General features: G+C 40.3%; 1 protein-coding gene across 1 annotated transcript; it reads right to left on the reverse strand.

The window, feature by feature from the left end:
- Window positions 1–3,527: 3,527 nt before the first annotated feature.
- Window positions 3,528–10,818, reverse strand: tnfaip2a (tumor necrosis factor, alpha-induced protein 2a). The gene is made up of 11 exons (XM_084700756.1): window positions 10,499–10,818; window positions 8,793–9,468; window positions 8,448–8,562; window positions 8,129–8,251; window positions 7,927–8,021; window positions 7,525–7,617; window positions 7,085–7,211; window positions 6,381–6,506; window positions 6,141–6,299; window positions 5,670–5,791; window positions 3,528–4,339 (listed from the first exon to the last, which is right to left on the reverse strand). The coding sequence occupies exons 1-11, from the start codon at window positions 10,644–10,646 to the stop codon at window positions 4,171–4,173; spliced, it is 1,953 nt and encodes a 650-aa protein (XP_084556882.1). The 5' UTR covers window positions 10,647–10,818; the 3' UTR covers window positions 3,528–4,170.
- Window positions 10,819–14,327: the final 3,509 nt, after the last annotated feature.

Below are 14,327 nucleotides of genomic sequence, written 5' to 3' on the forward strand. Positions count from 1 at the left end.
GACGGCCGTCAGAAATGGTGACCTCTGTGGTAATGGCTCTATGATGACTCTAATTCCGAAAACATGGCTCCAGATTAGTGTGAATTGATTAAATAAATACCCCAACCATCTTGCGAAGTTTTAATACATTTGGGAAGCAGTTTGGGTGGGAACACACATTCTTAAAAAACGAATTATTTTCCGTGGGTCACACATTCTGACGGCCGTCAGAAATGGTGACCTATGTGGTATGGGCTCTATGATGACTCTAAATCCCGAAAAAAATGCTCCAGATTAGTGTGAAATAACTACCCTAATGCATTTTTCGAAGTTTTAATACATTTGGGAAGCAGTTAGGGTCGGAACACACATTCTTTAAAAAAACGATATTTTTTTTTGTGGGTCACACATTCTGACAGCCGTCAGAAATGGTGACCTATGTGGTTATGGCTCTATGATGACTTTAGTTCCGAAAACATGGCTCCAGATTAGTGTGAATTGATGAAATAACCACACCAAACCATCTTTCGAAGTTTTAATACATTCGGGAAGCAGTTCGGGTGGGAACACACATGGTTAAATCCTTTTGTTTGTGGGTCACACATTCTGACGGCCGTCAGAAATGGGGACCTCTGTGGTAATGGCTCTATGATGACTCTAAATCGGAAAGAATGGCTCCAGATTAGTGTGAATCGATTAGATAACTACCCCAAACCATCTTTCGATGTTTTAATACCTTTGGAAAGCAGTTGGGAACACACATTCTTAAAAATTCGTTTTTTTTATTGTTGTGGGTCACACATTCTGACGGCAGTCAGAAATGGTGACCTCTGTGGTAATGGCTCTATGCTGACTCTAAATCGGAAAAAATGGCTCCAGATTAATGTGAATCGATGACATAACTACCCCAAACCATCTTTAGAAGTGTCAATACCTTTGGGAAGCAGTTACTTTGGGAAAACACATTCTTAAAAATTAGTTTTTATTTTGGTGGGTCACACAATTTTTGGGCATTCATTTGAGCACAAAATCGTTTTTTGAGCTTGAAAACTTTGTCTTTGAAGGTGATGTCTTTATAATTTCTGGCTCCATATTGTCGATAGGGGAAGCAGAAACATGCATGTAGCTTGACTGAGTATTCTAACCAAGTTTGAGAGCGATGCCTAGGACCTTGGATGAAAATGCGCATGGGGTACGTTTGCAGAACAGGCCGCATTGGATTCAAACCATGCTCGCCTTCACCCAGCAGCGGTAACGTTGGTACCGAAAGACAGGGAAGTGATTCCACTCGGACCAGCACGCTCTGCCTGCTCTGGAGTATGAGTTTAATATCCCTTGTCGCTGGGGCAGTAGTAGATGGCTTGGGATCGGAAATCGATGCATGGTAAAAGGTTTTTCTTTGTAGGTACAAACACGCACGCAAGAATCGATGGCTAACGAAGCTAAAAGAAGCGACCACTGTAAACGTCTTTAATCCGTGTATCTCAAATAAAGATTACAACTGAAACAGAAGTATGAAATTCCAGGGTCTAACATTAAACACCAATGCTACACTTTACTATCAAAAGCCCTCCACAAAAGACCGATAAACAATAACTTCGAGAACAAGTGAGTGGCAAGAGATTCGAGGTTGATTTAACTTTTATCGGTAAACGTGGATGTGGAGCTCTAACATACGTTGCCCATTATAAATCAGACAATCACTGGTAAAAAAAAAAAAGAAGCATATTACTGAAAGCACTAACAGAATTTTTCATAGCTTCAACATGTAACCATTTTGGCTGAAGTCAGAAGGAGCTTGGGGGGGGCGCGGCAGAAATCTGGGGGGGCGCAGCCCACCCCAGCCCCCCCCCTGGATCCGGCCCCGCAAGGAACGTTTAGCTAGTACTTTCTCCTGACCCCGAACATCTATTAATCCTGACACATAGACACAATCTACTATTATTAATAGCAAGTTTATATGAGAACTTACTAACTAGCATCCAATGACTAGTTCTATTGATAAGTGAATAATGTAAGCACATAGGAAATCCCAATTTCTTCAAAACTCTTCTGTCATTGGCTCCCTTGCATAGACCTTGCGCGCGTGTGTGTGTGTTTGCGTCATCAACCCTAGTTGAATCTCTGGTTCTGGTGTCAACCATATAGGTGTCAAGTAAATGGTTACCAGAGTTTGCGTCTTCATCTCGCCCAGGTTTGGGAGTAGGCCTCTCTTTGCACACAAGGGCCCTATCTTGCACCCAGCGCAATTGACTTAGTCAACGACGCAAGTGTCATTCCTAGTTTGCACTCGACGCAAAGCCGACTTTTCCCTCCACAGACGCACGTCGAAATGATATTAGATATTAGCGATTAATTTGAATTTTATTCAAAACTTTATAGAAAAGTAAGGGTGTGCAAGTAGGCCAGACATTATTAGAATAATCTGGTGTATATTCGAGATTTTTGAAATACCAATAAAAGCCACTTGTACTTTGACTTGACCAACGTTTGAAAAAGTTATTGAGATTATCAATGATTTCATGCTATTTTCAGAGATTAGCGATTTTCTATCATTTTTTAAAACACATTATTGAAAAAGTAAAGGGTGTGGAAGTAGGTCAGACATTTTTGGAATGCTCTGCTGTTTGTTTAAAGTTTTATAGTCATACAAATATTATAAATGTCATCATTTTTCAAAATTGTATGGGTAATTTTCACCCGGTCCCTAACTCAATGCTGCAAAGTAGCGTCTTCCGAATGTGAGACGAATGTCGAATGTCGAATATGAAACTAACTTCACCTCGCTACTTCATAAGTGCTCCTGACCCATCTCTCCCTTCCATTATTGAAGTGTGTACTTGTGATAGTTCTTAGTGCTGCTAAGTAACTGTTTCCTAAGAAAAAAATGCTACTACTTAGCTCTGTTGCCTCCCTGTCTTCCCAGGCATACATACACACACTCTAAAGGATAGAGAAGGCTTCCTCATGCTGAGGTCATTTTTACAAACAAGAGCAGAAACACACGGTTGATTGCACACGTTCATGTGCACAGACTACGTTACATCTAACAATGGGCCCTCTTATTTGCTCTTTTTTTGACAGCAGTCAGACTGAGTCAAATCTAACAATTTAGGTTCATAATAAATATTTTTTTAAAGAAAGTCAGAATATGATTTTCTGATACTTTTCTAATGTTGCAATACATTCCTATCCTCAGCCACATTGTTCCCGTAGGGGACTCAACTTGATTGAAAACAGAGCTGTGTCCCATTTTCAAGATTCTGGCAGAGAATAATATGTTCTGCTTTATATGTGTGTATGTGTGTGTGTATGCACCAAGTTCTTGCACAGTCATTACAATATTGTACATTCTTGTCTGATTGCTCTTGAGCCACACCGAGGAATTGTTGATACTGCACCTGGCAAACATAAATTGACTTTAGTAGCATTGTTTACGTACGCCACCCCGGAGGGTGGGGACCGACAGCCTGCTGCTCAATGACAACCAGTGGACAGTGGAAAGGGCGTGGAGTCGTGGGTGCGAGCAAGGACACAGAGGCAAAATGTGAAGTGAAATCAAAAGGGCTTTATTTACCCAACTGTCAATGTTAGGGAAGGGGCTGGATATGAGGGGTCGTTTAGGAAATAATTCAGACTGTCCTTACACAAGCACATTTGAAACGCATTAATTATTAAAATGTTAAAAGTTCCCGCACGCATTCATAATACTGAAATCATTCAGACTGTCCTTACACAAGCACATATGAAACGCATTAATTATTAAAATGTTAAAAGTTCCCGCATGCATTCATAATACTGAAAATTCACATCCACATAGGTGAAATACGGACATCGACACATATGAAAGGCATTCACTTTCACATGTGAAAGGTTCACGCATGCATTCATACTACTGAAAACTCACATCCACGTATGTGAAAAGACATTCACACACTCTTATATGAAACACTCAAAAGTTTTATAAGGATGAGTAGAAAGCTTTGAGAATGTAAGTGTGCAAAAACATTTTCACTATATCCGGAAGTCATTTCAGTATATCCGGAAGTCCTTTCAGTATATTTGGAAGGCAGTTATAGTCGGAGGCGTAGTAAGGCGGATATAGTGAAAATGTTCTCCTGTTAAATCCACTGATGTCATTCAGAATCTAGGACTGGAGCTTAAATGACACCTGGTCACCATTGAGGCTTCTCACATGATCTTGTTTATCCATTTCACTGGAACCTTAGAGAAGAACGGAGGCAGGTCATTGGCTGTGGTGAGCGAGAGGCGGTTTTCCTCCAGGCTTTCTTTGATGGTGCGAGTATCAGCTGCCGACAAGTTGGTTTTGAGGGAGAGCAGGGCGGATACATGACTGGTTCTGGAAAAAGTCACCCAGTAGAATGGAACAAAACAAAGTAGATCATTGGTTTGATAGCACTCGAATACATAGCAAATGAATACATCTAAACACCACTCCTTTGTCACCCAAAAAACGTTTGGACCAAGTTTAAAGAACATCATGAAGTATTATAGCAATAGTACTGCGGTGTGGTAGTGATACTGATACTTCAATGGCGGTGACGATAAATCAGAAACTGCAGCTCTTTCATACAGTACAGGTTACATATACCCCATAGTGAGTTCTCCCTTTGGGTCAACAGGAACTAAAACCTATTATCCCTTTATAGTGCAGGATAGGAAAAACTGGAGGGTCAGACATGACAGGAGATACCTGATATAAGACACCTGATATGAAACAGCCAATCAGACACCTGAGATTCACAGCAGAAGCCACTCTCAGATACACCTACTTATGTATGGGTTACCGGGGTAACTATCAGGGCATTCTGTGTTTAACCAACTCTGTTCCCTCATGCAGAAACCAATTTGTAGAGCTTCATTGGGTTCAGCATGAAAAAGGCTGTTTATCGAAAGAGAGATTCCGTTCAACAATGGGACAGAATGTAAAATGCCATCAAAAGTGGTGTTTGAATACACTGTGCAGTGTAGTAAAATCACCCAACCTAGATTGAACTGGCTTGATAGCAATATTCAACAGGTAAAAGCAATAAGCAACAGGTAAAATTAAGATTCACCTTTTGCATCAAGACCATTATGGTAGATTTGCTTTGTTTTGGTCTACCAGGTTGCGAGAAGTAGTTACAGAGCGTTGGTCAAGTCAAAGTACAAGTGGATTTTATTGGTATCACTTCAAAAGTTACACACAATCACTGGACTCCTCGCACTGAGAAACCCAACATTTCAAAATAAACAGTCTCCTTTTATACTCTTCTGCAGCCTGCCCCTTTCCTATGTTTAAATGTGTTGCAACATCACCTGTCACCTGTTCGATTTCCTCTCTGGCTCCTGTCGATATTTAATGCCAAGTGGGCTTAGGTGACATTTAATAATGGGCTGCATCTTCGGATGTCCTAGTTTGGTAACCTGCTAGGGCCGATGGTGTCTGATTTCTTTCCTATCAAGCCTCTCCCACCTGATTCAAATATAGCTGTCTGCTCCTGTTCTGACCTCTCTGAGGTGACGTTTATAACGGCCTAATTCACCTTCAGGACAATGGTGCACATTTACCATACTATCAATACAATGGGGGCCCTTCTCTGGTTTTTCATATCCCACACCATTCAAATGTAGTTTGCACTAAAATCCGACAAATGTTGACGACCCGAGCCATAATTTGTCTTTCTCACCTGAGGTCGGGGTGGTCTACAGCCAGTGTGACAATCTCCAGCTGGATGCTCCCTGGGTCTTGTAGTCTCAGGACCTCTGCCAGTTTAGGAAGGATCTCACTCAGCCAGCTCTCTTTAGAACCCTAGGTAAAAGAATACAGCACACATCTATGTTCTCTGTGGCAACTTTCAAAAAGGATGTTGGAGCACATTAATGGAAATCATTGAGAGGCCAGCATTCTCAAGATACAATGTATAGAGACTAAAAGTTTGCATAATCAAATTCAAAAGTTTCTCAGGTGTATGCCGTTACTTCTTTTTTATACGACCAGTTCCTGTAGAGGTTTGTTTATAGGCTTATGTAAACAAAACTTGAGAATGATTAGTCCACAGCTGTGGCGCATCAACACAATTTTGATGACCCCTGCCAACATATGATGCAACATTCCCCAGTGTTGGGGAGGATTCACGCAGCGGTTTTGGTTTGCTTACCGTTTCTTCAATGAAGAAACTATTTAGTTTTCTGTTGTCTTCACTTAGTAACCTGGCTGCTTTCTCCTGTTGTTCACTGTTTCTCAACTTTATCTTCCTCTTCATCATCCTCTTCACATACTCCACCATCACGTCTGTATGGAGCCTACCCAGGAGTTCCTGTACACAAAGACACAAAATCAATCTCAGTTGGTGTGCTTTTGTGTGTGTGCGTGTGTGTGTGTGTGTTAGTATTCTTACCTCTCTACAGACAGGTTTCAGATCTGTGAAGTTTTCCAAGTTCTTGTACAGAGTCTCTAGAATGTTGTCCAGTACATTTTGACTTCCTGTAAGCCAGTCATGAGTCCACAACCTTTTATACTGCACCTGGAAAACAAAACGTGAATTTGAGATTAGCCAAGGACGCTTTGCTCAGTAAAGGTTATTTGCCTTTTTTAAATTTCCCCCCCACTAATACATTTTCAGTTGTTACAGAATTAACTTATGGTCAAATCAAGGACATTGTTATTCCTTTCCCTGGTTTGGTTAGCGGTCAGTTAAATAAACTCAGGATATTACTCATTCTCCGGGTGTAACCTTCAACAGCTTTAGTTATGATGGAGATTTGTCTGACTGACTGATTACTAATCTACTTCCTGGTTACCCTGAGATAATTGAAAAGGTTTCGAGAAACGTATCAGATTGTCCATCAAGGCGCGTTTGCTTCAACCCTTATCTTAATATGAAGTAGGCTTTATTTGAAACAGAAGTAACATTCATGATGACGACGGCTATTTGCAAAGTAAAATGTGTGTGATTTAAATATATTTACAAAAATGCGTTTACCTATTTATGTTATCGATTATGGCCATTAACTGGGAAGGGGATGGTTTGATTGGTAATCAGATACTGTACCAAGTAAATGTGAAAGGTTGGAGAGTGCTGCAACATGTACAGTAACCTACCTTTAGCTCTTCTTGCATGGGACCAATGAAGTATCCATTGCAACAATCTTTCAGGGACGTTAAAATAAGCAAACATTTTGCTTTTATCTCCTCTGACATTGAGTCGTCTTCTCCTATTATGAAGTCCCTGTGGGTGATTTAACAGCCTTTACATTTAAGTGTATTCATTGAGCAGACACTTATATCCAAAGTATTGGACAAATAGTGCACACTGTTTATTAAGTACAGCAGACATTGAGAATTAGAAGAGCACAGCCGTAACAGTATTACAGCTCAAGTACAACCTCATATATTTTTGCAGGAGCAATATCTGATACACTATAGTGCTATAACATCAGCTCAACTACAAAAACAGATCAAATATATATTCTAATTAATTTAACTCAAAATAACTTTACAGTTGTTTAAGGGGAGGTAGGAGAAAACTCCGGTAAGCTTACCTGATTTGCTTGATGCTAACCAGGTTAGCTTTCAAGATGGCCTGTGTGTTGTCTTGTCTTCCTTTCATAAACTCATCCAGAAAGTGTTTATAGCTGCAAATATAAGGTCATCAAACATATTATTCTGTGTTGACTGGGCAGACAGTAAAGTTCAAATTTCAAATACCTATTTGAAGCACAAAAAAACATTATGCAGTACACACAACTTTCTGCAGGTGACATAAAAGTACTGTTACCATCACGTGTCATGAGCACTAGTTTGGCTGGCACCACACAATACAGGTAGGTATTCAAATTATATGATAAGAAGTCATATGATTTTCAGCAGAGGTATTGACATGTGTTACCAAATATACTGTGACATCCAGCGACAAGAGTTGAGGGAGAAAGAAAGTACACCACCTTATCAAGAAGCTTTCCAGCTTTGACAGGATTCTCTGGCCTTTGCTCTTGTTGCCAAGAATAGACTTGCAATCTTTCAGAGCACAGTTGATAACCTGTCAAAAAGTATCTACTTAATTAGTACAGTGCATCACAGGCCTAGTATGATTTCCTTTTCAAACTGTTGTTCGGACCATTTGGAGTGGGATCAAATGAAGACTACCTGTATGATGTCTATGGCAAGGGGGCAGAAACAGTATCCATCTATGATCTCAGGCATCTTTCCCTTTTGCCAATCCTTCACTTCGTTCTTTAGAGCTTCATCAAACCAAGTTATTACTTTATCCTGGAAATACAAAGTTATGTTGACATGTTGATGCCCCTGTGTACTGTAAGCAGGGCTTCCCTCAAAAATGAGTTCAAATGCTAGTATCGCTCAGCCACTAAACCATGTTTGTCTGAATTATAAAGTAACTTAAAACATGAGATCCATCACAAGTATCAAACAAGTTCATTATCAGCTTAGTCTGGTAACTGTTTACCTCTTTGTGTGCTAGATACTGTTCCTCTAATACTGCCTGGTCTTCTTCAGGCACAAGACTTCCCATGGACTCACAGTTGATGTTCATTTTAAGTTCTTTATCTTGCAAGATGGTGCTGCAATAGATATGACCAAGGGTTGTTACAACAGTTCTATACCTACTTGGTTCAAGCCTTACACAGCTGACATTATCCACAGAGCAGTTGATTGATTGATTTATTGATTAGTAACACTTTATTGTCAGAAAAGTCTTTGCGAGTTTTCTTGCATCCCAGCATTTCCTTATTAAAGCTCTTCAAGGAAAAAGAGCACTATAAGTTAATAGTAATTCCAATGTCCCACTTACTTTGGATAGTAATCATTGATCCAAAACAGAAGATAGGTACAGTCATCCACATCAAGTCCAGAATGGGCTAGCTCTGTTAGTTGTGTGGAGAAGGTTTGGTGATACAAGCTTGCGTACAGATTACAAATATCCAAATCCTGTGGGTAGCAGTCTTTCACGTCTCTGACGACCACAAGAAGGTCTTTCTTCAAGCATTTCCCCACCTTACACACCTCCCGCTTCATATCTGTTGACAGGTTGTCTGCACCTTCAATATCTTGTTGTACGGTTGCATTCCTCAACCGTGACTCCACCATCTTTTGAAGCAATGAGTTGTGGGTGCTTCGGCACATAAGAGGACGCCATTCAGGAGGACTGAGACCATCGGGGCAGTCCTCCCATTGGCGGTCTTGCTCTTCCTGTTGCATTATGGCGATCACGGCACCACGCAGAACGTCAAGGTGTTCTCTTGAAGGCGCGGGACTGAAGCTGTCATGAACAGCCATCCATAACTGGACCAGTAGAGTTTGATAGTCTTCATGCAGCTTGTCCTCCTCTTCCTCACTCCTGTTCGGACTCCCCCTCTCAGTCTCTGCACCTTTCTGAGTGAAGAGCTGCTCCTCCAGAGAGATCAGATGCTTGGAGGCCTCTGCCAAGGCTTTCTGATTCAGGTGATCCATGAAGCTTAGAACCACCTCTGGAAGCAAGGCATTGGAAAGACATGAGGATCACACCGTCATGTTTATCATAATTAACCTACAATGGATTTATAACAACATGAGGATGTGTATGTGTGAATCGAACACTGTTACCAATTCGACCAATGGAGATTATGCACATCCTTTAGGAAAACCGATGGAGATAGCTTTGACCCACGTCATGGCAACCAAGGGTAATTTCATACTAAAATATTGAACATTAACAACTACTAAATAGCAATACCTATAGTAAAACATGATGTTAGTTTCCCCCAGGATCACAATGACTCTTATTGAGAGACCTGTTGCTCCTGTTGGTTTGATGTAACTGTCTTTGATGATTGTATTCCCTGTGAAATATATTATTGTTGCTTGTTTTTTTCCACAGGTACACTCTTGCATTTTTGAGCTTCTTGTTTAACTGTAACTTGTCTAACTACATGCTCTTATTGTTCTTCCCTTTGGGACTTATTTGGTTTCACAATGTTTGCTTCATGTTTGGCTACCCACAATGTTTGGGGCTATCTTGTTGTTATGATCAGTGTCCTATGCACTTTTGTAAAACTCTTTCGCTTAAGCGTCTGCTTAATGCATACATGTAAATGTAATGTAAAAACATGGTAAGGTACATATTAATTACAATGTAAATAAATTGTATTAAGTAGGTTATTCCAAAAGGGAATAGGGAAAAATAAAGTTAAAGGGGCAGTTGTGTTCCCAAAAACATGATCAATGTTACCCCTGGAAAGCCGAACCCCCTTATGGGATCCTTAGTATCCTTACCACTAGACCTTAATGAAATGTACAGCGATGTATTGTTGTAAATGGCAAATTGTGTAACTTAAGTGTTGTTAGTATTACTACAGTATGTAGTTGCACTGAAGTCAATTTACCTCACGTGAGGGAAACATTATACTTTTTGAGATACTTTTTTTTTTACTGCGAGTATTCAATTTGAGATTGTATGACAAACACATGATAATGCTAAATGCACCCAAACAAGGATTTAAAACATGCGGATAAACTTACCTTTTGGAGGAGGGATCTCCACTGCATTACTGGTGCTAGGTTTTGGTGTCTTTGGGCATCGTTTAAAGCCAGGTATTTTCAGTTGCTTTTTAAACTTATCCTTCACTGCTCTGAGGTCACTTAGACCGTCAGGTTTTGGGTAAACCATTCCAGCGCGAGGTCCGGATCCTTTAGCTTTGGTGGGAACAAAATATAATGTTCTTAAGAAAAAGCTTATTTACATTTGTAAATTAGTAAATTTGTAATATATGTCTGAGAAATATTGTACTATGTCGCTGTGTACAGTTAGGCTATAGGCAACGCGTTATTCGGTATTATGATCCATTAAAAGTCAAGTAAGTGCGTCAGATGTGTTCCATTTGTTTCCCTATAGTTTTTTTTTATTGTCCTTAATTCACTAATAAAGCCAATAGTAGCAGTAATTTCATATTTAAAAACCTAGATCCATCTCGATTTATATTGTAGCCTACTTGACTACAAAAACCTGTCAATCATCTTAGCTTGATCATTCATTTTTTAAATTAAATTCTAGCGTAGCCTATAGGCTAATGTAACCGACCTTTCCTTCTATTGCTCGGTGTCGACAATCTAACAGCGGTCTGAAGGGACAGTAGTCTACAACCAGAGGGCGGAGCATTATGTGAACTCAACTCTTCTTCTATGGCGAAGGTTGGACACGGGGTTACAAAAAGATGTAGGGCCTAAGCCTATCAGTTCACTATACCGACTTTTTCTCGGACCTTAATGTACTGTAGATTCGGTAATGCAGATCTGTAGGCTACACACCGAGGAGTCATTCATCAAACATGCCTGGGTATGTAGCCTGGAGTTGAAGGGATACTATCAACTACAAAATTATTACTCATATGACTTTGCAAATGACCCAATAATCAACTTAAAGAGTATAGTAGCCTAACTAATTGTTTCAGAAATGTAAATTCCGAAAGGTCAATTCCACACAATGAACAATTCATCAAAAACATATCCCGTTTCAAAATAATATAAATGTCTGTGCCATCTTACCAACATCCATCTTCTTAGTCCACAACAATACTTTTGCCAACAAGAGTAGAATAACAAGGAACGATGCTATGATGCTGGTCCTGCTGCTGCTGTAGCAAACGCCAGGGCTTAGCATTAATTGAAAGAGGGAGCGCCATTCTCTTTCAGTTTCATTTTAACACGCAGCATCTGCAGTCTCCTGGCTTAATCAATCACATATTCCACCTAACACACGCATACTGAGACAAACAATAATTGTGAATTGTGAATTGTGATTAGCAGCGTTGTTGTACAGCATTAAATAAATAGAAGTAAGCCTAGCCTACTTCCAAAACATGTTGAAATTTGCAGATAACGTGTACAGATGATCATTCAACAAATAAAATATAGAATCCACATCCATTTGTTTTACCAGTACAGGACATTGTAGTATGAGAACACTTTAAAATAAAATATTTTGACTTTCCATGTTGGCAACATAGAATGTTTGCTATAGGTTTGGATAGCTGCTATAATGATAAACTCCATAAGCGCTCCTGACCGATCTCTCCCTTCCGTTATTAAAGTGTGTGCTTGCTTGTGATACTACTTAGTGCTGCTAATGCTTCCTAAGAAAATGAAATGCTTCCTAAGAAATACTACTAGGCTACTTAGTTTATCTCTGTTGCCTCCCTGTCCTCCCAGGCATACATGTATGTTTCCTTAGAGAAGACTTCCTCATGCTGAGGTCATTTTTACAGACCAGAGCAGAAACACACGGTTGATTGCACACGCTCATGTGCACTGACTACGTTACATCTAACAATTGGCGCTCTCATTTGCTCTTTTTTTCAACAATCGTTGGAAATGACCAAGATCAAGACAATGTCATCGCAGCCTGTGACCTGCCAGTGGAACTCGAGACAGCAGTCAGACTGAGTCACGTGTAACGATTTGGATTCATAAGAAATATTTAAAGAGAGAAAGGCAGAATATGATTTTCTGATACTTTTCTAATGGTGCAATACATTCCTATCCTCAGCCACATTGTGTGTGTGTGTGTGTGTGTGTGTGTGTTTGTTTGTTTGTGTGTGTGTGTATGCACCAAGTTCTTGCACAGTCTTTACAATATTGTTCATTTTTGTCTGATTACTCTTGAGCCACACAGAGGAATTGTTGATACTGCACCTGGCAAACATAAAGTGACTTTAGTAGCATTGTTACGTACGCCACCCCGGAGGGTGGGGACCGACAGCCTGCTGCTCAATGACAACCAGTGGACAGTGGAAAGGGCGTGGAGTCGTGGGTGCGAGCAAGGACACAGAGACAAAATGTGAAGTGAAATCAAAAGGGCTTTATTTACCCAACTGTCAATGTTAGGGAAGGGGCTGGACGGAACCAATCAAAGAAATCAAAATAAGACGTTCCACCTCCTGTCCCTTTCCTGTCCTGATGAGCCAGAGCACCAGACCGGAGACACGGGCTGGAAACAAGGCGTCCTCGCCGACCCAAATCGTTCATTGATTCTGTTGGGCAAACTCGGGTAGAACACAAACATAAACATAGAACAGTAACTGCCCTCAGACATCTGGGGGATGTAACAAGCATGTTACATTTGAGTAATTGTAATGAAAGTCAGTTACAAGGTTGTAAGGCTTGAGTGAGTTAGTAAGTCTTATCAACCCAAACGAACATTAATAATAGGCACATTTATTATTAAATCACAACCCTAGCCCTTACTAATATTATTAACCTAAATGGTCTTTTTTATGCATGTTGATGTCAATAAGCATTTTACGTGATGTTAGATAAATTAAGGATGTAACCTTTATACTGCATGAAAAGAATTCTCAAACTCAACAATTTGTTATGAATACTGCTCTGGCGTGCAGATGGGGTCAGATGGGTCAGATGGGTCAGATGGCCGATCGGTTAGGGAGTTGGTTAGGGAGTTGGTTAGGGAGTCGGGCTATTAATCAAAAGGTTGCTGGTTTGATTCCTGGCCGTGCCAAATGACACTGTGTCCTTGGGCAAGGCACTTCACCTTACTTGCCTCGTAGGGAATGTCCCTGTACTTACTGTAAGTCGCTCTGGATAAGAGCGTCTGCTAAATGACTAAATGTGCAAGATGGATATGAAACGCTCAAGATCTTCCTTCCTGTTTCATCTGCAACCTGTGATTAACAATGTTAGTTCCTTGACCCTGTACCCGTATGACTGATAGGAAGAATACCATCATCAGCTAGATAGCTGCTATTCAGGGGAGGAAGATTTTCACGAATGTTGTACAAATAATCAACCGAGTCAGACTTGTTTTCCTTGCTGGCAAGAATAAAGCTATTGGACTGTCTTGGAACCCGACGACTCTGTGCACTTCTTGATAGAGATTGACCTCACACAAGATTCTTGTACGTACCTATACCCGATGCTCCTTACAAGAGCCTGGGTTTGGGATCAGTGAATAGGCTGTTTTCTATTACTTCTGGTTATCCACTTTATTTGAAAGTGAGCCGACTCAAGGTCGAATAAAATGTCTTTCACTTTTGTTCTGGTTTACTTCTTCCTGACTTGGGTTAGAGACAACATCATATATTTTCGCCAACGTCAATGGACATAGATTTTCAGATTTCAAAGTCAATTCTAAAGATACAGTCCACTCCAAAGATAGAGATGAGCAGTTTCTTTGGAATTGGCTTGGATTACACTCGGAGTGCTGAAATCTAAGCCACTTCCAAAGAAACAGCTAATCTCTATCTTATCTTGTCTCTAACCCAAGTCATGAAGCAGTAAGCTAACACCCCAATACAACATGAAGTATGCCATACATCACTGTGTCTGTTTCAGCAGT

This window comes from Hypomesus nipponensis, chromosome 6, assembly GCF_054491055.1.
Source record: "Hypomesus nipponensis isolate SF chromosome 6, ASM5449105v1, whole genome shotgun sequence".
In the NCBI taxonomy this organism is placed as follows: domain Eukaryota; kingdom Metazoa; phylum Chordata; class Actinopteri; order Osmeriformes; family Osmeridae; genus Hypomesus; species Hypomesus nipponensis.

Excerpts from the sequence above, each read along its gene's own strand:
- tnfaip2a (XM_084700756.1), bottom strand. The coding sequence starts at position 10,646 with ATGGTTTACCCAAAACCTGACGGTCTAAGTGACCTCAGAGCAGTGAAG. Across the intron at positions 6,300-6,380 it reads TGAAACCTGTCTGTAGAGAG|GAACTCCTGGGTAGGCTCCA; the intron begins GTAAGAATACTA and ends CTTTGTGTACAG. Across the intron at positions 4,340-5,669 it reads GTAGACCACCCCGACCTCAG|AACCAGTCATGTATCCGCCC; the intron begins GTGAGAAAGACA and ends GACTTTTTCCAG.